The sequence below is a fragment of the Acomys minous genome, assembly GCF_964271855.1.
Source record: "Acomys minous genome assembly, chromosome: 8".
NCBI classification, from domain to species: Eukaryota; Metazoa; Chordata; class Mammalia; order Rodentia; family Muridae; genus Acomys; species Acomys minous.
This window is the reverse complement of record NC_140489.1, coordinates 8180791-8204138: the sequence shown is the minus strand read 5'-3', so window position 1 is coordinate 8204138 and position 23348 is coordinate 8180791. Positions and strand designations below refer to the sequence as shown.

Genomic DNA, 23348 nt, shown 5'->3' with positions numbered 1-23348 from the left:
TGGATGTTTTGGAAGTGGAGTATTTATTTGGATTTACAGTAATTGGCAAAATGCAGTCCTCTGAAGGCAAAAGTACTGCCTTTCCCAGTTCCTGCAGACTGGAGAAGGGCCTCACCTGGGAAGCTGGGGTTCACATTGTGGATACTGTCTGCTACAGTGAGCACCATGAGCCCATCCTAGCTGCAGTTTTCCAGGGCAGCCGGAATCCTCTCCAGCAGCTCCTGGGAGCAAATGAGACTGTTGGTACTCCAGGGGCAGTTCAGGCGAGTGTTCGCTGCCGGGGCTTGATCCGTGGGTACAACTGGGAAGCAATGGACAAAAATTAGGGGAAAAAATAATGGAGGAGCTGGGTTCTAGGTTCTTCTGTCACCTCAGCATTCTCCCCAAAGTGTGCCTGCTCAGGCCTAACCTCGGCTGTCCTCTCTACTGAGACCCAGGGAGCCTGTTCCTATTTTTTTTTAAATCACACCTGAAAACCTGCCAATGCCTGCCAGGCACCTGACAATGTAAGCTGCTCAGGCGCAAGCACCTGTGCTTGGTTCATGCCTCGGCATGTGGCAGGTTCAAATTATCTGGCAGGTTTGCCTAGAATCATCTGTCAGGCTTACCACAGCACTTTAGAGAGCAGAGGCAATCATTCTGTAAAGGACAGGTGCCATTATGAATGCGACACAGCTGACAACCTGTGAACCAAATTTCTCCACTTCTTCACAGGCTTTATTTTTAAGCAGTCAGGTTTCTATCCCAGGTTGGCTGTTAACTTTAGGGTCTCCTGCCTCCCAAAGATTATTACAGAGGTTGGGGATTTAGCTCAGCGGCAGAGTGCTTGCTCAGGCCCTGGGCCCAGCTGTCAGTTTAGTAGAGGTAAGGGGTTAAAAAACAAAAACAAAATGAAAGGAACGAAGCACTAGGATTGCAGTGTGTGCTCCTACACTCACATCTGGAGAATTCCCCATCAAGGAGAATTATGTGGGGTGGCTTAGTACTTGCCGAAGTTCACCATGAGCGTGAATGAGTGAGGTGACCCTGATGGTCTCTAGAGCTACACATGCTCTCCAGCAGGCAGGAAAGCCGCACAACTCAGGACTCAGGAGCTTGCCCATATGCAGAGCAGGCTGCTGGGGCTTGGACAAAGTGATGTGTTCTGCCTTGGTGTGAGCACAAGCGACCCCATGCTAGGGGTGCCTCTGTGATGTTTGTACAGGCAAACAAAGCCAGCTGGCTTCCTAAGTGCTGAGTGCTTACCCCCAGCAAGTTTTTGGGCACATAGCCCTCCTGGTCCCCAAGACGAGCCCACCACCACTCTGTCTCGCTTTCATCTTTGCGCCTCAGGATGGTGATGGCATCCCCTTCATGGAAGGACAGCTCATCGCTGTTCTGGGCCTCGTAGTCCCACAGAGCGTACACAGTGCCTTTGTTCATTACTCCCAGCTTCTCTTGTACCCCTGGGATCAGAAAGAGATAGTCAGGATTTAGCAGAGGGTGGCCAGCAGAGATAAAGGTACCAAGAACAAACTGGGCAGCCATCAGATAAGGAGCCATGACTGTCCTTGAGTAGCAGCACATTGGCTGCACATGATGGCTTGCACTTTGGGTCTTGTGTTGGGTCTGGTGCTTTGTAATTGACTGCTAATTCTTTCTCCTGAGGTCTGCTTGCTGTCTTTTATGAGCAGACAGTCATGTACCTCAAAATGATGTTTGTAACCTTGCCTAAGAAACTATACCTGATTGGCTGATTAAAGGCATCTAGGGCAGGGCAGAATTGGGTAGGTGTGGCCAAAGTTGGAGGATCGTGGTAGGAAAGGAGGGGATCGCCATGGATAGGAAAGCCATGTGGGCTAAGAGGGGGAGCTCAAGTTCCACGTGAAAGAAGTGGCCCAGATGAACAACATTAGCAAGTATTTTGGGATTATGGATGGGAGGTATTCCAAAGAGAAATGATTCAAGCAGCTGGCATGGGATAGAGGCTGGGAGATAACAGAAGGCAGCTTCGGAGATAGTATCTGCAGTGCCCCAGGTGAAATAAGGCTACTCTAAAATCTGTCTGGTGTCTGTGTCTTTACTGATTGTGAAAGCAGATTAAATAATACTGCCATGATAACTACAAGCCTAATAATAAACATTTTTAGGCCATACTTTTAAATTAACTGCAACAGTTTTGTAAGTGCAATGTCACACAGGATCTTCTGTGACTTTCAGAGCCTATATCATCACCAGTTTATGTGACTACAGTTCTTCCTCATGGGCTGGATGTGCCAGGGCCCATGTGCCTGCCCAGCATTTTTAAAAAAAAAAAAAAAAAAAAAAGCAAGCCAGGGGTGGTGGTACACACCTTTAATCCCAGCACTTGGGAGGCAGAGGCAGGAGGATCTCCGTGAGTTTGAGGCCAGCCAGGTCTACAGGGAGTTTCAGGGCGGCTAGAGCTGTTACACAGAGAATCCCTGTCTTGAAAAATTAAAAAAAAAAAAAAAGAAAAAGAAAATTATTTATTATACATACAGTGTTCTGCCTGCATGTGTGCCTGCCTGCCAGAAGAGGGCAATAGACAGTTGTGAGCCTCCAGGTGGTTGCTGGGACTTGAACTCAGGACCTTTGAAAGAACAGCCAGTGCTCTTAACCTCTGAGCCATCTCTCCAGCCCCCCTGCCCAGCTTCTTTGTTGCCATAAAGTTTGTTGCCTGCCTTTGTTGTGGGAGTTCGGTACAGACTGCAGTTTGGCTATATCACTTGTACCGCCATCAGGCCAAACATGGTAGCTTCTCAAGCTGTATGTGAACAGGTGACTTGTGAGTACTTACAGAGGACATGTTTGAGTGCCCAGATTTCTGACATAGGCTACACCAACTTAGTTAGGGCATGCCTTTCACTTGCCAGATGCTTGAGGTGAGTAGATGGCTCCAAGCCAGCTTATAGGTCAACAGCCAAGCTTTCAGCTCATGCACCCAGCAGCAAGTGTGCAGACCAGTGCTGCCTGGACCAGTGCTGCCTGGTGACCCAGAGCTCCACTCCTGAGACCCCAGGGGACCATTACAAAGCTTCCAGGGCATTCCCACTCCTCAGCAACTAGAATAGAATCCTTCCATTGTGATTGGGTTTTGTTGTTTAAGGCAGTCTCACCATGTAGGCAAGGTTGGCCTAGCTTATCTTCCTAAGCTTCCAAGTGCTGGGACTGCAGGCTGGCATAACCCAGCTACAGACAGGATCTTTGGGTGTTTTGGGGTGAGTTTAGAGGCAGTGAGCACTTAAGCATGACCCACTCCACTCACTGAGCCAGCACGTGGGACACATGCCGATTAGCCAGGGTAAGCAGCTGAGGCACACTGAGCCTCCATACATACCATATAGAAACTGAGAACACTGGATGTAGCCCTCTTCCATCTCCTCACACTTGTCGGCAGCAGTCTCAATGTCACTGATGGTGGAGGCAAAGATCGCGGCTCCACTCTCCACCAACTGCTTGCAGAGGTGGACACTGTTGCAAGAGGCAGCACAATGTAGTGGTGTCCTAGAACCAGGGGGAAAGGTAGAGTCAGGCACCACCCAGGGCTACCTGGCTCCTGTGTGACACAGAGCTCCAAGATTTCTGATGAAGGTACTATACCTTTGTGCCAGACAAGTTTTTTCTCAGTGTTGTGTTTGTTACTTTTATGTATTTAGGTGTTTTGCCTGCAAGCATGTGTGTCATCTGTGTGCACAGGCCAGGAGAGGGTCAGTTGGTCTTCTGGGGCTGTATTACAGATGGGCTGCCATGTGGGTGCTGGGAGGCAAACCTGGGTCCTTTGGAAGAGTATCCAATGCTTTTAACCACTGAGGCATTTCTGGAATTGCTACTTGTTTTTTGTTTTGTTTAGGTTTTTGTTTGGCTTTTGAGACAGTTTCTCTGTGTAGCCTTGGCTGTCCTGGAAGTTGGTCTGTAGATCAGGCTGGCCTTGAACTCAGAGATCTGCCTCCTGAGTGGGATTAAAGGCAATCACCACCACATGCTTACAAATTTCTAGTTTTTAAAGTTTTGATTTATACAAATTATTTAGACCTGTAAATTTTTGGGTAAAGGTGACATGGTGTGGTTCAAGAAGTGGCCTATAAGCAGGGCATGGTGGCACCTGTCTGTAATCCCAACACTCAGGAGGAAGAGGCAGGCAGATTTCTGAGTTTAAGGCCAACCTGGCTTGCAGAGTGAGTTCCTGGACAGCCAGAGAAACCCTGTTTAAAAAAAAAAAAATCAATCAATCAAACAAACAAAACACACCAAAAACAAAACAATCAAAAAACAAATGAGTAACAATTCCCCAAAATTCACAAACACCTAAATATTTACAAAGGGAAATTCTGAAGTTATTCTTCATGTAGAATTTCTAATGGTTTCGTGTATTTCATATAGAGTGTCTGAAAACAGGAAGAGCAGATAGCTACAATGCTAGTCAGGCATGTGAAGAACACAAACAGCTGCCACAGGCGAGAGAAGGACGAAAATGGCAAAATGCCGACGACAGCTTTCCTAGGAATCAACGAAGGGCATTCTTCCTCTCATGACTCTCGGTTTTCTAAAACTTGTGTCTGTGGTAACCTGCTCACACTCCCCCTCTGTTGAGATCTACCTTAGTTCCCAGCAGAGCTGTGGCTCCCCTGGTAACATCCACTGTTGCTTGTAGCACATCAGAAGCCATTTTACCTCCAAATCTCCACTTTGATCATAAGGCAGAATTAAGTTCAGGTTCTCTGGCTGGGCCTGCCAGGGAGCACTGATGGCCTTTCATGTACAGTTCAGTACCTGCTCAATGTTCTGCTTGAATGAATGATACATAGTCTACTTAAACAAAACCACAATATCCTGCTATGTTCCTTTCTCCCGAAATGGTCCTAGCCACTCAGCTTAAAATGCTTGTCTGGCCACCTGCACACATTGTGCTCAGAACAAAATCGATTCTTCTTGTGTTTAGCTAATCAGAATGATGTAATGCTGCCCTCCCCCTTGCTTCCCACCTGGTTATCGTTTTTCTTATGAATAGCTTGCCTTAGAAGCAGACCAACGTCACAGTTCAGCTCCCAAGTCCACTGTGTGCCTGGCCATGGTCAGTCATGGGCTGTGGCATTCTAATAAACCATCGGTATCTCACTGAGACTGGTGCTGAAGTGGTTTGTGTGGCAACTCTTGTATTGTAACGGTACCCTTACTTTAAAAGTAAGATAGGGGAAAGTGAGTCTCTGAGCCCGTTCACTCCCCAGCCCATGGGTTCTCACCATCCATCACTGTCAGCGGCATTCACATTGACACCGAAGTCCAGCAGAAACTTGACGATGTGATGGTGACCAGCACAGACAGCATTGTGTAGGGGTGTGATCCCTTCATCATTGGGTTTGCTGGGGTCTTCCACCTAGGACACAGAGCATGTGAAAACCAGCCCTTCCAACTCCCAGCAGCACACATGGAGTATGGCTCACCTCATAGATGATCCTCTGCACTAGATCAAACTCTCCTTCCAGAGAAGCATCTAGAAGCAGTGCCAGGGGGTTGAATCGCACTCGCAGCCCATGTCCTGTCCGTTCAGAGTTAGGTTTCTTCAGGTTGGTCCGTTTGCTCTGTGGGTGGAAGTGTTTTAGCATCAAGTGACCTACTCAAGGCAAGGACCAACCCATAACACTGCTGTGGGAAGCGGTGGCAAGAACGAAGGCAACAGTTTTCCAGGAGCAACCCTGGTAGCTTCCCTACTAGGGCTTGGCCATCTGTGGAGTGGAGTGGCTGGCTGAGGTTGCTAGCTGCTCCTGGGAAGACTTGTGGGAGGGCGGATGGTGATAGCTGCACTGCTAAACCATATGTCTGCCCCAAGGGAGGCAGCAGCTCATCCCTACTGATAGGCCACAGGGCTATTGCAGTGGTGGCTCAGAGATCCCACCAAGAAAGCCTTCTGTGGATCCCCTGGGGTGGTCCCAGCCCCTCAGCAAGGCTTACCAGGGTACCATGTACTATGCTTTGGATCCTTGGTCTGTGCTATCTGACTACCCTGTCCCCACATACAGTTCTGCATGTCTGGCTTTGGTCTAGCAAGGATACCCACCGCAGACGCTGCTGGAGGATGGACAACAGGGGAAAGAGGTGCTGGAGGGACCTCTTCCTCCTCTGAAGGAGCCTCAGCCACAGGACTTGAGATCTGTTCTGTGGCAGGTACTGTAGCCACGTTGTTGTTATTGTCCTCAGCAGGCTCAGCAGTTTGATGAGTTGTCTGGGGACAAATGAGCTCCTCTGGCTCAGGGGAAGGTAACTCGTTATCATTGGCATCTGAGGACGGGGCAAGCTCATCAGGAAGTGGGGCTGTGGGCCGAGGAGGGAAAGATGCATCCAAGTTGCCATTGGCATTGGTATTTCCATTGTCCACATCAGCTAAGGTGCCCACAAAGTCCTGTGAAGGGCTGGGCTGGTAGAAAGGGGTACCCTCCATGCCACCAGCCAGAGTGTTGAAACGTTGATACAACAACTTTTGGATGTTGGGCCCTCCAGGGCCCTCTGGCTCTGTGATAGAGCTGCGCTTCTTAAGGGGTCGGGGAGCATTGGCCAGCTTCCTGCGGAGAGCTTCCAAGTCCGCATCACTCTGATAACGAAGTGGTGAGTGCACAATGGGTGTGAGTTTGGTGGGACTAAGTGGCCGTGGCAGGCTTTCCACTGTGCTGCCTTCTCCAGGTACACTGGGGCCTTCTTGTTCTGGCTCTTTCTCAGCACATTCTGAAGGTGGCTGAGGCTGTGTCGTGCCTGTGCCCGCTGACCCATGAAGAAATGGTAAGGGCGATGGAGATGCTGACCCTGATGGTAGGACAGGCTTACCATATACTGGAGGAGAAACAGAAGACAAAGCAATTTCATCTTGGCTGCTGTGACAGGATCTTTTCCCTGGCACTGACTTGATGATATAGAAGCTACCTTTGCTGGTAGGTTTTGCTTTCTGAATCCTAGCAAACCTTTTCCAAGACCCTCCACTCATTCCCTTTAAACTGGGCTATTTCAAAAGAAAAGGTTGTTGACCTGAGCTTCCCCACTCGACAAAGGCTGCTGTTCTCTGGCCAAGGAAAATGCCAAATCCACTAAGTCTGTGTCTAAGTCTGGGATGGCTCAGGCAGCATGGAGATACTTAACTCTTTGGAACAGGACAATTGGCCTGTGGCCTAAGAGCTTCTCCCATGGTCAGAACTGTGGCCACAGACCATAGTACTTGGGAGATCCTTGGCAGGTAAACACAGGAATTGAACTATTAGTTTGGATGCTGTAGCCTTGACCTGACCCATAGAACCCTCCAGCTAGTATGGGAAACCCTTCATAGACCCACACTTTCCCTTCTCCCTTGCCTTCCTAGAAGGCCCCTGTCAATCACCCACTCCAGGCTGCCCCTCCTGGAAGCTCCTTACACTGCCCATGCCCAGGATGCTGGCTTAGCAGTGGCGAGCAGGTCCACCTCCTCCACCTACCCACAATCACTAGATAACTAATGGCACAAGTTACCCTGAAGCAGGAGAAAAATGGAAACTGTAGAAGTCTTAACCTTCAGGGTAATGGATTTACTATAGAGTGATATGTGAATAACCAGGCAGTAAGTCAGAGTGGAGTGTGACTAGCCTGCAAATCTACTTTGCATTTTGTCTGTTTCTTCCATCCTAAATTGAGCCCCCGTACCTTGGGTAAGAATTGTGTTTATGCTAAGTAGCATGCAAGGACATAGATCTTAAGTCAAGGGTAGCTTCCGTTCCAGAGAGTACCTAGCAGCATACCTGCTTTAACTGACTTATTTAAGGTGCCGTGCACTGGTGGCTGGTAATTCTTAGGTGGTGTGGCTTGTTGGAGGTACATGGAATATATAGAACTTGAATTTACTGTCTGAGGTCCCTTCCTAGGAGACTGTGGCCTTGACCCTTTTTCAGTCAGAAAAGGCCTAATGGCCACTGTCAGTGGAAGTTCAGGTTTTCCGTCTCCAGCTGGAAAGGTGGGTGGCCCCGCTGGTGGGTAAGTAGGACTTGGTGGCACTGATATCCTCTGCTGAATCTGCTGTGAGGAGCCAGGTTGGGGAGCATTGCCTGCTGGGGGCAGTGGGGCAGGTTTCGGCCGACTTGCTGGGCCTGCACCAGGTCTGGGCAAGCTGCCTTCTTTCCTCCTCTCCAAGGAGCTTGTTGATCCTGGGCCCAGGGGCATAGGGCTTGGATATGTCCCATAACTTGGAGGTAGTGGCTTGCCTACACCAGGGATGGGAGGTGGCCCTTTGCCAATCTCGATTCCCTAAATTTTGGAGTTAAGAAGAAAACACCAAGTTACTCTTTGGAAGGTTAAACATATTTCTGTCCATTTACAACAGCAGACACAGCAGGACTGATTACCTGTAAACGACACAGACACTATCAGGCTCATTATCTGTTTGTACTTGCGCATGCCACTCTCTAGGACTCAGGGTATAAAGTGGACACCTTCTACCCCTGAGCTGAAGATCAGGACCTAAGGGCAACTTGCCAGGGTCCTGAGATTAAAGGCAGATGACCTACCAGCTTCTCCGTAGCTCCTAGTGCAGACAGGGGCAAAGGCTGGCTTGAGATGGCCCCTTGTTTTAGGGTCCCCTCCATGCCTGCGTCCTTCCAGTCTCCAGCAGCCATCTGAGTTGACTTCACTGAAGCAGCATTCTGCTTTAGTGTTGGCCAGTTTCCATCATTAGCTTGAAAAAAGTATAGAATTTAAGCAAAAACAAAACAAAAACAGTCTTGAAATTAGTTGATCCAGAAACAAAAACAGCGCTGGGACTTCCAACACCTGCCTGTTTATTCATTTGCTCAAAAGCCCACAGACCCTTTAGTAAGCAAGAGTGACCTTGGCTATCACCTCCTGGCCACTGTGGCCAGCACTCACCAACATGGCAAGGCTCTGCTGTGCAGCAAGGGCTGTACCATACTGGAGTACAGGTGAGGTCCAACAGCCACAGTGCAGAGCACAGAAGCACTTATCCATAAGGCACCATTTACAATCACACAGCAATATGAAAAGACTTATTTGACTTCATAGATTTGATTTGTATGATTTCCATTATTAAAATAAAATCTCCCATTCAATCCCTTCTCCAGTGTGAGTTCTTTTGATTGGGTGGCAGCAGGAGCAGCAGCTGACATTCTGTTCAGTGATTAGGAAGCCAGCCATTACCTGAAGTTTCCAGGAAATCTAAAGAAAACGTTCATTACAGCACATTTTCCAAACTGAAAAGGGGTGCACACAAGTGACCTGAAACTGTGGGTCAGCTCTACAGTTGGTGTGGGCCACTCTGGCTACCGGTTCTGGTCCCAGGTGGGGACCTGCTTCCAGTCCTAAGTGTAAGCCACTCCAGGGTGCTCTGCTGGGCCAGCCGGCCATGGCATGTACTACAGGGCAAGCTGCTTGGCATGCTCCTGCTGCTCTGTGCCACTCAGGGACTACGACAGTGCTAAGCCACAGGGCTCCAAGGCCGCCAGCCCAGCACTGCTGAGACAGCTCAGAGCCTAATATAAACAACCATTTTGCTCCACAATCTGTCAGCTTCACTCCTTTTGGGTGACTGACTGGGAGTACAGGCTATATGAAAGCCACTAGAGGCACCCAGGTGAAAACTCAGCTTACTGGTAAAGCAAGGGCAACTGGAGTTCCATGATGTGAGCAGGTGGCTAAGATGGGATTTTCTGTTCTCAGGGTCATGGGAATACATACAGTACTCGGTAGCCTCAGAAATCCCATAGCAATGAGAAGTTTTATGGGAAGGAGTCATAAGAGGACTAAACTTTTTCTTCAGGATAAGGTAGATGTCAAAGGTAGCCACTTATTTGCACTGCTAAGCAAAGGGCTGTCAATTATGATGAGAAAGAGGTTTCAAAAATAACTCAGAAAATTTCCTTTACTTTTTTTTTCCCTTTTCTGAGGTGGGGTTTTACTATGTAGCCCAGGCTGGCTTAGAACTTTAACTCCTTCTGCTTCAACCTTCTAGTATGTGCCACTATGCCCAGCAGTTCCCCTTAGTTTTTGAGAAGTAAGCAATACTCCCCTGCCATCCCCTACACAGCCCTTCCTACGCCATCATCTGTCACTCAGTGTCCCCTGTGTCTGGATGGCTGGGGATGGCCAACCCCCAGCTCCACAACTGGGCCGGAGGCAGGTGTGTCAGCCCAGCGTTGTTTCCACGTGCAGAGCTAACAGGCCTTTGTCAGTTTGGAAAAACAAATGGTTGTTGATTTAGTCTGTGTTATAAATCAAAAGTGCCCACTAAGGCTGTCAGATGACATACAGTTTACAATCGGCCTTGCAAAGTGCCACGAGGAACCACAATCAGGCCCGACGTCCAGGTCTGACTCTGTCCATGTGCTGATCCCTCTGCATCTACTGCAGCCATCTGTGTAACACAGAACCAGGAGAGCCAACCATGGAGAGCTCCCTAAGGAGACTTTCTCACCCTAGCTCCACAGCTGAGATCCTGGCCAAACTTGGGTTCACACAGAGAAACTGTGAGCGGCTTTCAGCTACAGTGGAAGGAACTGAGGTTAAAGGCATCCGACCTTACGAGGCTATACAGCACTTAAGCAGGGAGTGGGAAACTGGTGAAATTCTCAGCTTGGAAGTTTGGTTTGTTCTTTTTGTTTGTTTGTTTGTTTTCTTCTATGTATAGCCTTGGCTGTTGTGTAACTCAGCCTGCCCCTGCCTTGCTGGGTGGGTTCAGCTTGGAAGTTTTAACAACTGATTTAATAGAGAAGATAGCTATGCTGATATCTTGCCACTAAGCATGCACACATTGTTACCATGGACAGGGGAGTCACACAGCTGCTTACCAGTGAATGCTGCAGTGAGGGGTCAAGCTCAACACAGAACCCATCTGACAGCTAACACATGGTCATAGAGAGGGCTGAGTGGGGTTCTGGCCTATGTGGGTGGGGAAAGCCTCCTTTGCTGGAGCCAGGAGCCAGAATGGCAGAATTAGCTGTGCATAGTAGATGCCAAGCAACAGAGAGCAGCAAAAATGCCTGGTGTAGTGGTGCATGCCTTTATCTCAACAAAACAGAGGCAGGAGGATCTCTGTAAAATCAAGGCCAACCTGGTCTACATAGTGAGTTCCCGGACAGCCAAGGCCACACAATGAGACCCTGTCTCAAAACCACAATTTTTATTCTCCGTTCTCCGGAAGGCAAGCAGCACAAAAGATGACCACAAACTTGTTACTAATCCTGAAGGAGGAAAAGACTCAAAACACGGGTCCTATATCAGGAGCATAATATTTTGACAAATTTAATATGCCAAGACATAGATTTTGATTCTGTGTATACAGGCCAACTCTAGTCATAAAGTCTTATTGCAATTTTAAATATTTTAGACAGGGTGTCCCTGTGTAGCTTAGGCTGGCCTTGAATTTGAGCGTAGGCTATCTTCCTACATCTGCCTCCTGATACCTGGGATCACGGGTGCATGTCACCATACCTGGCAAGCCCTGAATTCTTAGTCTATTAATCTATTGGTTTAAAAATAATCATACTCTCACATAGCGAGCCCTATGCCTGGATGGAACACCATGCAGTGAGTGCACTTAGAACACAGTGCTGGAGGCCTGCCAAGACTAAAGAAAGGGTGTGCCGATTTTTCTGCCTTTTCTTTCCTAGCCCCGACCCATGGTGCTTGAGATCTAACTCATGGCTTTGCAGCCACACCCGCAATCCAACCTAAGTTTGTAGATTTTCTGACTGGTGAGGATAGTACTGAGTGAGTAGGAAAGACACTCTGTCTACAGGATGGCAGCCCTTGCCGAGCTGCAGACCCTTAGGGATAAGGAGGCCTGTGCTATCTGTACCCCTATACTTTATCATCTGTGTTCTGTGAAGCACAGGGAGGCCTTCCGACCAGTAAAGATAATCTGTCTTTGTTTTAGGGTCATTGTTATTGCAGAGACTAGGGACCTCAATGGGAACAGAGCCTGGGTTTAATGTAGGGGTATGGGCTGCCGCCACCTCCATACCCCTCTCTTCCTGTGTACTCTCCAGGAGAGGACGGGGGTGACTTACCAGATTTGGATCTTCCGTGGGCAGCACTTGAGGCAATAGTTAAAGACTGGGGCTTTACCGGGTCCCCTGGGAGAGGAAACCCCCCAGTACTGGGAACTTGGATATAAGGGCCCACAGCAGCGACCCGGCCAGATGTGCTCAGAGGTGACTGTGGTGATGATGTGCCATTCACACGGTTCAGCTGCAATGAGGATGAAGTTCAGTTAGAGCCTGTTAGGCGGGGAGAGAGATCACTCAGCTTGCTCTCAAAGACAACATGTACAAGGGGAGCATGTTTTCAGAGAACTGGGTTCATACTGAACACCTGCCTCCTGGTGAGCTACAAACATAGGAACTCGCATGATGACTGCACCAGCCCCAGTGACCAACAAACTGCCTTCCCCTCAGGGGATGCCATCCCCGCTGCTGTGTGGACAGAGGTACTGTCAGAGCCTACTTGTTCTCTGAGCATGGCTTCAAATCTTCTTCTGCTTTTTTTTTTTTCCTCCCCTTTTTCCTTTTGGTTTCTCTGTGTGGCCTTGGCTGTCCTGGACTCACTCGGTAGACTAGGCTGGCCTCAAACTCAGACAGACACCTGCCTCTGCTTCCCTGAGTGCTGGGACTACAGGTGTGCGCCACCATGCCTGGCTCGAAGTTCTGCTTTTATAAGAAAGGGCACAACCAGGCAGAAGACATTGGCCATGTAACACTGACCAAGATCAAAAGGATTCTAACTAGAGGTCCATAGGCTCTTTGTGGCTCCTTGCTAGTGAAGGCTCTAAATAGGGAGCCACAGATTCCTAACTGTGTACATGATTCTGCAACTGGGAAAGGTTCAAGACTTTCACAAATGCTTGAAGTACCCTTCCAGGAGAGCCACAGCTCTACAAAAACATTTTAAATAGTATAACATATCTAGCTATTTGTAACCTTTTATTTTTAAAATTATGTGTCTGTTGTACATGCGTCTATGTATGTGTGTTTGTGTGTATGCGTGAGCAGGTGTGTCATAACACACATGTGGAGGTCAGGGACAGCTGTCATAGGAGTTGGTTCTTGAACTCTTGTTTGTCAGGTTTGGTGGCAAGTATATTTGCCTGCTGAACCACTTCATCAGTCCTGTGATGATTCAGGCTTGTTTGTGGGTTTTTTGGTTAATTTTATGCATCTTGGCTAAGCCACAGTACCCTAATGTGTACTCCATCAGTAATCTAGATGTTTCCAGGAAGGTCTTTTTTAGAGGAGATGAACATTTAGATGACACGGTGTGAGATGGGTGGGTCTCATGCAGCCAGTGCTAGGCCTTGAGAATAATAGGTTACCCAGAAAGAGGGGACTCCAGCAGCTCACCTTGTACGTAAGTGTCTGAGACGTCTTTGTGCTACAGGTTTCAGCCTTGCTAGCCTTTATCAACACAGGAGGCAAGCTGGAGAGCTGCCTCCACAGTTAAGAGCACAACTGCTCTGCTCATGGACCTAGGTTTATTTGGTTCCCAGGACCCATGCGGCAGCTCCCAACCATCTTTAACTCCAGCTCCAGAGGGCCCTCTTCTGGCCTTTGTGGGCACTGCGTGCACGGTGCACAGGCATACATAAATAAAAAATATCAAACGGAAAAACCACATAAACTAGTTCCTGAAGATATCTTTCTTTTCCTCTTTCCCTCACTTTTTCCTCTTCCTTGTTTCTCTGAAGAACTCTCCCCACTACTCTATGTAAATAAGCACACAGAATCTTGTCTCTCATGACCTCTGTCTTGTTAGTCTTGAAAGAAAAATATCATCTGAAACTATAGTTACTAAATTACTGACCTTTGAACTTGTGTTTAACAAACAGAGTAGAGCTCTGTGAGAAACAGATTGTTAAAAGTGCAGTCTTCCACCATCCTTCAGATCCACCTGAGTCAGGCAAAGCCTTGACACCCACACCTGCCTCTTCCTGAGGCTGACGAGAGGACACCACTGTCACCAGACTGTACGCGTGTGCATAGAAACTCAGGGCAGGAGGACTTCCTTGCTAGTTGGCACCTCTCCCACTCTCCAGCATGAGGGCAGAGTGTGATGGCTCTTCCCTCAGCTCCAGGTGCCGACGGTGTACAAGGGCTGACACAGGGCACACTGTTTGTTCTCATTCATACACTGAGAGGCAGCGAGACTCAGAGGGTGGTGAAGGGCAAATAGGTCCTGGACCGTGGTACAGCATTAGATGTTAAAGGAAATGAGGCAATAATCTAGAAAGTTGTTCATATTGCTTTAAAAAAAAAAATAAGATTAGGTGCAGACTGTGCCTAACGTATTTGCCACAATCCCATTTCCATTTAATATTCTACATTCTTCTATATCTTTGTGTCTGAAGTAAGCAAAAGACGAGAACCATTAGCAACTGGAGCAATCAGCTCTGGAGAACAGGAGACTGCCGTATTTCCCTGTGAATGTTCCTGTACGATGTCAGTTTTTGCTCAAAGTATTTACTATCTTTGAAATTTAGAACAGCAAATACTATATAGCATTTTGTTCAGGATTTTTTTTTTTTTGAGACAGGGTTTCTTTCTCTGTGTAGCCTTGACTATTCTGGACTCACTTTGTAGACCAGGCTGGCCTCAAACTCACAGCGATCTGCCTGCTTCTGCCTCCCGAGTACTGAGATTGAAGGTGTGCATCACCACACCCAGTTTTGCTCAGGATTTTTTTTGTTGACCTCTCTCTGCGGCCCACAGTGGCCCCTATTTTACAGCTCTCCTGCCTCTGCCTCCTAAGATTCAGTGTGGACCAGCAATAACCAGCAACTTTTAGATGAAGCTCTAATAGCAGTTTAGCGCACAGCTGTCCACTCTTTCACATGCCTGGATTTTCTTGCCATAAAGGCGCTCACGAAGCTCGCTGATCCGCTTGTCCATCATGGCCACCTCCATGTTGCGCTTGTTCAGGAGCTCCTTCTGCTGCTGGAGCTTGGAATTCTGCTCTTGGTTAAGCTGGTTACGAATCTGCAAAGTAGAGAATACTAATTAACAGCTGCATTAATTACATGTTAGGTTTCTGGTGAGTGGGGTCCTACATGGCTGTACCTGTGAATCAAGACACTTTATGTCTCCTCAGGGCCTGTCTGCCCTGGCCACAGCATGATGCTCATCTACACAACCACAAGGTGTTCTGACTCCATGAATCCAAACAATAAAGGCCCTTTGTTTTTGTTTTTGTTTTTTTTTTTCTAGACAGGGTTTCTCTGTGTAGCCTTGGCTATCCTGGACTCATTTTGTAGACCAGGCTGGCCTTGAACTCACAGAGATCCACCTGCCTCTGCCTCCTGAGTGCTGGTGTTAAAGGCGTGTGTCACCACACCCGGCTACCACAAACACTATTCAAAAAGTGTGATCTCCACAAAGTGAACAAAAACTTTCTAGAAAGCAGCTGGGCAGTAGTGGCGAAAGCCTTTAATCCCAGTACTTGGGAGGCAGAGGCAGGTGGATCTCTGTGCGTTCAAGGACAGCCTGGACTACAGAGCAAGTTCCAGGACAGCCAGAGCTGTTACACAGAGAAACCCTGTCTCGAAAAACCAAGAAGAAGAAAAGAAAAGGAAAAAAAAAAAAAAAAAAAAAAAAAAAAAAAAAAAAGGTATAGTAGCTACATGTGGTGGCTCACACCATCAATTCTAGCACTCTGAAGGAAGAGGCAGTTGGATCTCTGTGAGTTCTAGGTCAGCCAGGGTTATACAGTGAGATATTGTTTCCAAATTGGAAAAAAAAAAAAGAGTTCCTGATTTGTTTTTCAAAAACTAAGAAATAGAACTATGAACTACCAGTAAGAGCAATGATAAAATCACTGAGGCAAGAAGGGCCTCTGAGGCCCAATGGCAACACCAAGATAAACCGATAATGAGTAAACTGGGGACAGTAGCTCATGCCTCAGTCCTAACACTTGGGGGCTGGAAGCAGGAAGATCTGGACTTTCAGGCGAGCCTGTGTGCATGTACACTAAGCCCAGGCCCTACTTGGAGCATAAGAAACACACTCTCAGCAAATACGCAAACCCTTACTATCTGCCACCATTTCTGAATGTACATTTGAAGTCTCTTTTGGATTGATATAAGGGCCAGGCAGTGGTGGTACACACCTTTAATCCCAGCACTTGGGAGGCAGAGGCAGGCGGATCGCTGTGAGTTCAAGGCCAGCCTGGTCTACAGACAGTTCCAAGACAGCCATGGAACACAGAGAAATCCTGTCTAATTAAAAAAAATAAGCCAGGCGTGGTGGCACACACCTTTAATCCCAGCACTCGGGAGGCAGAGGCAGGTGGATCACTGTGAGTTCAAGGCCAGCCTGGACTACAAAGTGAGTCCAGGACAGTCAAGGCTACACAGAGAAACCCTGTCTCGAAAAAAAAAAAAATCAGGGGCTGGAGAGATGGCTCAGTGGTTAAGAGCACCGCATGCTCTTCCAAAGGACCAGGGTTCAATTCCCAGCAACCACATGGCAGTTCACAACTGTCTGTAACTCCAAGATCTGACACCCTAACACCAATGCACATAAATTAAAATTAAATATTTTTTAAAAAATCACTCAAATAAAGGGACTGCAATAATTTCCTCTCTTACACAGCTGTCTGCCAGACACCAGATGCTGAATGTTAGGGTGTATCTCTCTGTCAGGTCTTCACTGACAGGTGAGCATTTGTAACTGCAGAAGTGAACTGTGGACATGTGATGCCCAGGCTATTTCTATAATGGCCATACATTACAAATGCATAGTAACTAATTCCAAAATTCATGGCTAGTGATAAATGCAACATTTCCTGCAGTAAAACAATCCCTTTATTAGGGTTATAGAATAAGAGGGACAGCAAGGAACAGCTTACATGACAAGCTCAAATCTCTTGATTTAGTACTTTCTGTTTCTTTTTAAAAATTTTAAGATTTATTTTTATTTCACATGCATTGGCATTCTACCTACATGTATGTTTATGTGAGGGTGTTAGATCCATTGGAACTGAAGCTACAGGCAGATGTGAGCTGCCATGTGGGTACTAGGAAGCAAACCTCAGTGCCCTGGAAAAGCAGTTAATGCTCCCACCAGCTGAGCCTTCTCTCCAGCCTGTATTTTCTGTTTCTTGTTGGGCTGTTCTGATAGGCAGTTGTGGATGTTAGAGAAACTGAGATGACAGTTTGTATTTCTGCTTTGGAGAATGCTCAAGTCTACAGAGTATTTCTGCCAGAGCAAGCCTCCCACAACCTAGCACAATCTAGAACCAGAAGATTCTGTGCCTTTTATTTATTTATTTATTTTTGGTTTTTTGAGACAGGGTTTCTCTGTGTAGCCTTGACCGTCCTGGACTCGCTTTGTAGACCAGGCTGGCCTCGAACTCACAGCAATCCACCTGTCTCTGCCTTCCAAGTGCTGGGATTAAAGGTGTGAGCCATCACTGCCCAGCTTGTGCCTTTTAATATTTATTGTATTTTTCAAAAACAAGATCCCCCTCCTAGATGTTTCAGAAAACAGAACTTATGGTTAGACTGTTTTCCTATTATTTTAATAAAGTGGAACAATTGCTAAAGTAAAAACTGTATTTATATTAGTTAAAGGATCAAATTCTTAGCTAGGTGTGGTGGTACACACCTTTAATTAGCACTTTGGCGGCAGAGGGAGGTGGATCTCAGAGTTTGAGGCCAGCCTGGTCTACAGAGTGCGTTCTACAACAGCCAGAACTACACAGAGAAACCTTCTTTTGAAAACCCAAAAGAGAAACAAACGAAAGAAAGAAAGGATAGATGGATGGATGGAGGGAGGGAGGGAGGAAGAAGGGAGATAAAGAAAAATAAAAAGTCAAACCCTCATTTCCAAGGAGAGGAAAGAAGGAAAAGGGAATGGACAGAAGAAAGGACAGTGGAGCTTTGCCTTTGGATGTGTTTGCAGAGACAGCCTGCACCTGTGAGCAGGTACAGCACAGGGGAAACTAGTGCAGAAGCAGCTTTTGCTTGTTGAGTTCAGTGGAGGAGACTGAAGCCAGGGCGTGGTAACTACTGGCAGTCAAGAGCTCCACACTGATCCCCATGCCCATCTTTGTCTTCTGAGACAGAGTCTTGCTGTATGTGTAGCTGGCTTGTGCTCATGCTCCTCTAGCACACAGAGTTCGTACGCAACAAAGACAAGACAGACATCTTCAAAGCACAAGCAGGACAAGGGGCACAGTGCCCTATGAGACCTAGCTGAGTCCTGGGGCAGCCCCTGAGCAGCTCTATCAGGACCCAGGAGGCAAGCCCTGGCCACTGAATGAGGAAACTTAACTATGGAAGGAACTGGAGGTCACAAAGAAACCTAGATTCCAAATACATCACTCACTTCACTGAGCTGTAACTGGAATTTATTTTATTCTTTTATTTACATGTATGTGTATCTGTGCGTGCGTGCGTGCATGCGTGCGTGCGTGTATCCCTGGAGCTAGAGCTACAGGCCGCTGTGAGTCACTGGACCTGGCTATAGGAAACAGAACTCTAGTATTGGAAAGCATAGCAAGTATTCTTAACCACTGAGCAAACTCATCATCTCCTATAACCGGTATTTTATAAAATGAGATAGGAGAGACTAGACGCCATCAATGTATCCCTTGGCTAGGCAGTGATTCTGGAAAACTCTTCATGAGCCCGTAACACAAGCACACATACTTGCACACTCACAACTCCTATTTGTGTATGTACACCGAAGAGGAGGCTAACCACTAAAAACTAACTACAGACCAAAAAGTTTCTTCACTCAAAAAACTTTTCTTACAATGTAGCTCACCAAAAAGCCCACTTGCTTTAAAATGTAAAGGAATGGTAACGCTCTTGCTGTCTGTAGTGAAATGCCCTCTCAAGGGCCCAGTATCTTCTTTAGCAAGTGTGTCACGGGCCTGAAAGGTCACCTGTTGAATGGCAGGCAGCTTCTGAGAAGTGAAAGCCTTGTTTAGATTTCTGTATTTTATCTTATGTGTATGAGTGTTTTGATTTGCATGTATGTATGTGTGCTATGTGTGTGCAATGCCTACAGATCAGAAGAGGGCATCGGATTCCCTGGAACTGGAGTTACAGATGTTTGCGAACCACCATTATTGGGTTGGAAATTGAAGTTGGGTCTTCTGCAAAACTAGTAAGTGCTTAAGAGCTCTGAGCCACTTCTCCAAGCCTGAGAGATGGGAACGCTGAAGACTAAGATGTGAGTGTTCTGTCTCCCTGAGTAAGGCCAAAGCCCTAACCTGCATGGAGAAGGTACTTGGAGGGAAACCTTTTAGAGGCATCTACATTCAGATGAGGTCAGAACTCTATTAAATTAGAATATACCAATTTCTTTCCAGGCTCTGAGTATCCATCACACACCAAGGAGAAAGCCAGAAAGAGCCTATCTGTGTTTAGCCAGCCCCCGGATCCAGGCAGCTACCTGTAACTCGTGATATAACCGCTTTAGCTCCACTGCTGCTGGCCCTGTCAGCTTGCCACCGTGTGCCTGGAACCCGTTCAGCTTTCCTTTCTTTAGATCTTCTAGTTGCTGGCTAAGCTGGTCAACGCGTGCGATTGCAGTCTGAACTTCCTGCTTCTTTTCCTGGAACATGGCACTGAACCTTTCTATCTCAGCAGCTGTAGATACAAAAAAGGAAAATGGTCATTGAAGAAACAAACTCTGTCTTCATTTCTACGCATTACATTCAGTTCTCGTATTATTTAATGCTAGTCTTGGATTAAAGTGCATGCATGAAAGTAAGATTAAAAAGATAAAGTGTATGCACAACTCCAGACAGTTTTTCCTCCCAAGAGCTAGGGATGGAGAAGCCCTGAGTCTTACAAAGTCAGTAACAATGCTTGCTTTAGTTACTGAATATTCTTTAGGACTTCAGAATCCCAGAGAGCAAAAGAAAAGTGTTGCTATGAAGGCCTTACCCACTGCTGTAACATTAAATAGACACTAGCTGAACTGACAAACAAACAAACAAAGAAAACCAGAGTCCGCACAGAAGCAGAAGCAGCACCATATGACGTAACAGACCACTGGTTGAGACAGGCCTCACTTCACAGTCTGCCCCTCAAGGGGGACTGGGAGTACAGGCACATGCCACCATACCTCGCTGTGTGGTCATCTTAATGCATGGATAAAATCTAAGTAGTTAAACAAAACCAGACTACTCATTATAGCCCCTGGAGGAGCCTGACATCAATCCATAGCTCTGATGTCACCACCATAACAGAAGGGTCCAGAGCTATTCTGAAACAAACTACATGTCAAGATATGCAAAAATCACCACAGATTTATAAAAGTTTAAGTTCAAGGAGACATAAATGTGAACCTCCTGACTAACCAATACACATTATATACATTATTTCATTGTGCCCTATAAAATGCATAATTAAGTTTATATTTTTAAAAAATCTGAGAAATTTAATTCAAATAACACCATACTAGAGCCCAACTTCGTTCAGACTTCATTAGGGTTCTTTTTGGGAGAAGAATATATAACTTTAAAGCCCAGTTATGAACTCCATCCCCTTTGGTGCAGGTGAGAGTGAAGCGTTAGAACACGCCACACGCCATTTGGACTTGTGCCTGGAACTGCCAGGCACCTGATTTGGTTTGGCCTGGGCATGTGGGCACATGGGCTGCAGGCACATACACAGATTGCCGTTCATAATTTTGCTGTAATCAACTTGTCCTCTCATGGCACGGATCTTCTTCAGCTTGTTTTCCTGGGCTTCAACGCGCTCTTTCAATTTCTGAAGCTTTTCATTTTCAGAAATAGACTGCTGCTGTCGGCGCTCCTGTTGTTTTAGAAAATGTAAACGCTGTTCCTAATAAAGAATAAAAAATCTTAATTTTGCAATTTGAAACTTTTTCCTCTGCTGAGACAGGGTTTCTCTGTGTAATAGCCTTGGCTGTTCTGGAACTCTCTGTGTAGACCAGGCTGGCCTCGAACTCAAAGATCCGCCTGCCTCTGCCTCCCTGAGTGCTGGGATTAAAGGTGTGTGCCACCATGTCCAGCACAAGTAGAAATTTTTGATTACCTTTATACATTAAAAAATAAACTGGGCTGGGCGGTGGTGGCACACACCTTTAATCCCAGCACTTGGAAAGTAGAGGCAGGTGGATCGCTGTGAGTTCGAGGTCAGCCTAGTCTACAAAGTGAGTCTAGGACAGCCAAGGCTATTACAGAGAACCCCTGTCTCGAAAAAACAACAAACAAACAAACAAACTGAACGTACCCTACAGCATCATCTATTATTAAATATTAAAGTACACTGAAGGAATGCTGCGCTCATCAGAGCACATAAAACTGACACGACTGGACATCATGTGTGTGAGATAATATGAATTTGGGAATTCTTAAGGCAGAGCTGACTATAGGCACTGATCTGCACTCAGCTCATGCTGTGCCTCTGCTGAAAGGTCACAGCAAGGAACACAGGTCTGCTCTTAGTTTTCCTTTGCATGCCATTGTATCTATCAAGTCCCACTAGTCTTGCTTCCTGCTGTCTGTGCAGGGCTAGTGATGCTACAAAGTACTTCCAAGGATCCCACACTCAATTTCCTAAATAGCAGAATATTCTACTTGGAAAGAAGGATAGTAACCAACAGATGACTTCTGTAACTCACACTAGGCAATCAAGGGACCGTTTGTTTTCTTCATGACTCGTGTCTAAATGGTGAAATATTTTATAATAGAACACTCCTAAAATAAAATGCACACAAGAGTCTTGAGCAGTTTTTCTCCTCCTCATGTGAAAATATACCTTAAAGGTAAGTCAGCAGTAAGTATCTGTGGTCCGTCTGTGTACATAAGTGCACCAAATGAGAAGAGCCTGCACACAACTCCACAGGCTTTACACACTGCACTGTGGTACAGAGACTCACGCCCAAATATTTCTGCTTGAACATTTAGTTGTAATTTATACAAAGTTTGTTCTTCATTACATTTTAGAGAAAGTGTGTGTGTGTAAGTGTACATGCCACATGTGCGCAACATCCCTCAGAAGTCAGAAAAAGGTGTCAGATCCCCTAGAGCTGGAGTTACATGTAGTTGTGAGGTGTCTGGTATGGACTCTGGGAACTGCACTTAGGTCCTCTGAGAAAACAGCAATCATCTTAGCTGCTGAGTTATCTCTCCAGCTCTACAACACTGTATTTTTATTCTTGAGTTCTAATAAGCTTTGAGACAACTTTTTTTTTTGGGGGGGTGGTTTCAAGACAGGGTCCCTCTGTGTTAGCCTTGGCTGTCCTGGACTTTGTAGACCAGGCTGGTCTCGAACTCACAGTGATCCACCTGCCTCTGCCTCCCAAGTGCTGGGATTAAAGGCGTGCGCCACCATGACCGGCTGAGACAACTTGTTTTAAGACTGTGTGTGGGTAGGAACATGTGTGCCACGATGCACAAGTGAAGGTTGGAGGACAGCCCACAGGAACTGGTTCTTTCCTTCCACCATGTGAGTTCCAGGAAGGGAACTCAGGTCATCAGGATTAGCCATCTTGTTGGCCTAATGAGACAAGTCCAACAAATTCTCATTCACATAAAAGCAGTCAGAACAGTGGATTGCACATTCCGTAAATGAAAAATACTAGATTAGTCACTTGGTGACTGAGTAACCTTCTCTACAAAGGGGATAACCAGGCTAGCCAAATGGGGAAAGGCACTGGCCACCAAGCCTGATCCTGTGCTCCTTTCCTGGGACCCACATGGTGGAAGGAGAGGGCCAACTCTACGAACCTGTTCTCTTCCCCACACCTGTGCCACGGCACATGTGCCACCCACACACAAACACCTGAAAACACATATATAAACAGAGGACAAGAAGCCACGCTGGAATGTTCAGTGGCTTTCTTTAAAGTAGATTCAGAACACTTTAGGACATTTCACAGCATAACTAACCCCACGAGGGATGGGTGGTAGCTCTGGCTTTTTCTAATTGACTATCAAGCATGACTAAACCGTGGTTTAGGAAAATTCCCAAACCTACTTAGACTTGGCGTGTATAATGGGCCCTAACCACGCCCCACACTGCAATCACCCTAACATGCTCAATGTGAGTACTTGGAACGCCCACTAGTTAACTGGCTGTCATTCTTCCAGGGCCCCACCAGAGCTGTCATCAGGTTGCTAGTCTCCTCTGAGACAGTAAAACCTACTACATGGCAGAGATCACAGCCAGGGAACCTGGAAATAGCAATGGGAAATATCTTTTCTTTCCACATTCTGTCTGCCATTTGGCTAGACCTCCTATTCTGTAATGGCATGTGTACCAAGGACCAACGGCTCCTGCTCTAATGCAATTCCCACATCATGAAGGTCCCGGCACATGTGCCATTACAGAATACAACACACAACACTTCCTT

At 46.7% G+C, this 23348-nt stretch overlaps 1 protein-coding gene across 3 annotated transcripts in view; it reads right to left on the bottom strand.

The window, feature by feature from the left end:
* Window positions 1–2: 2 nt before the first annotated feature.
* Window positions 3–23348, bottom strand: part of PPP1R13B (protein phosphatase 1 regulatory subunit 13B) — a 79810-nt gene continuing 56464 nt past the window's right edge. For 2 of the 3 annotated variants that reach the window (XM_084792428.1, XM_084792430.1), the window contains exons 6-18: window positions 20638–20812; window positions 19413–19609; window positions 14850–14990; window positions 12030–12210; window positions 10271–10375; window positions 8517–8683; window positions 7755–8256; window positions 6056–6822; window positions 5442–5579; window positions 5241–5374; window positions 3338–3504; window positions 1246–1445; window positions 3–301 (exon numbers count right to left, since the gene is read on the bottom strand). In XM_084792428.1, coding sequence (XP_084648554.1) covers window positions 260–301; window positions 1246–1445; window positions 3338–3504; window positions 5241–5374; window positions 5442–5579; window positions 6056–6822; window positions 7755–8256; window positions 8517–8683; window positions 10271–10375; window positions 12030–12210; window positions 14850–14990; window positions 19413–19609; window positions 20638–20812 — 2916 coding nt within the window. In that variant the 3' untranslated portion in view covers window positions 3–259. The remainder of the gene's footprint in view (window positions 302–1245; window positions 1446–3337; window positions 3505–5240; window positions 5375–5441; window positions 5580–6055; window positions 6823–7754; window positions 8257–8516; window positions 8684–10270; window positions 10376–12029; window positions 12211–14849; window positions 14991–19412; window positions 19610–20637; window positions 20813–23348) is intronic. The other variant, XM_084792429.1, reaches the window with a different exon arrangement.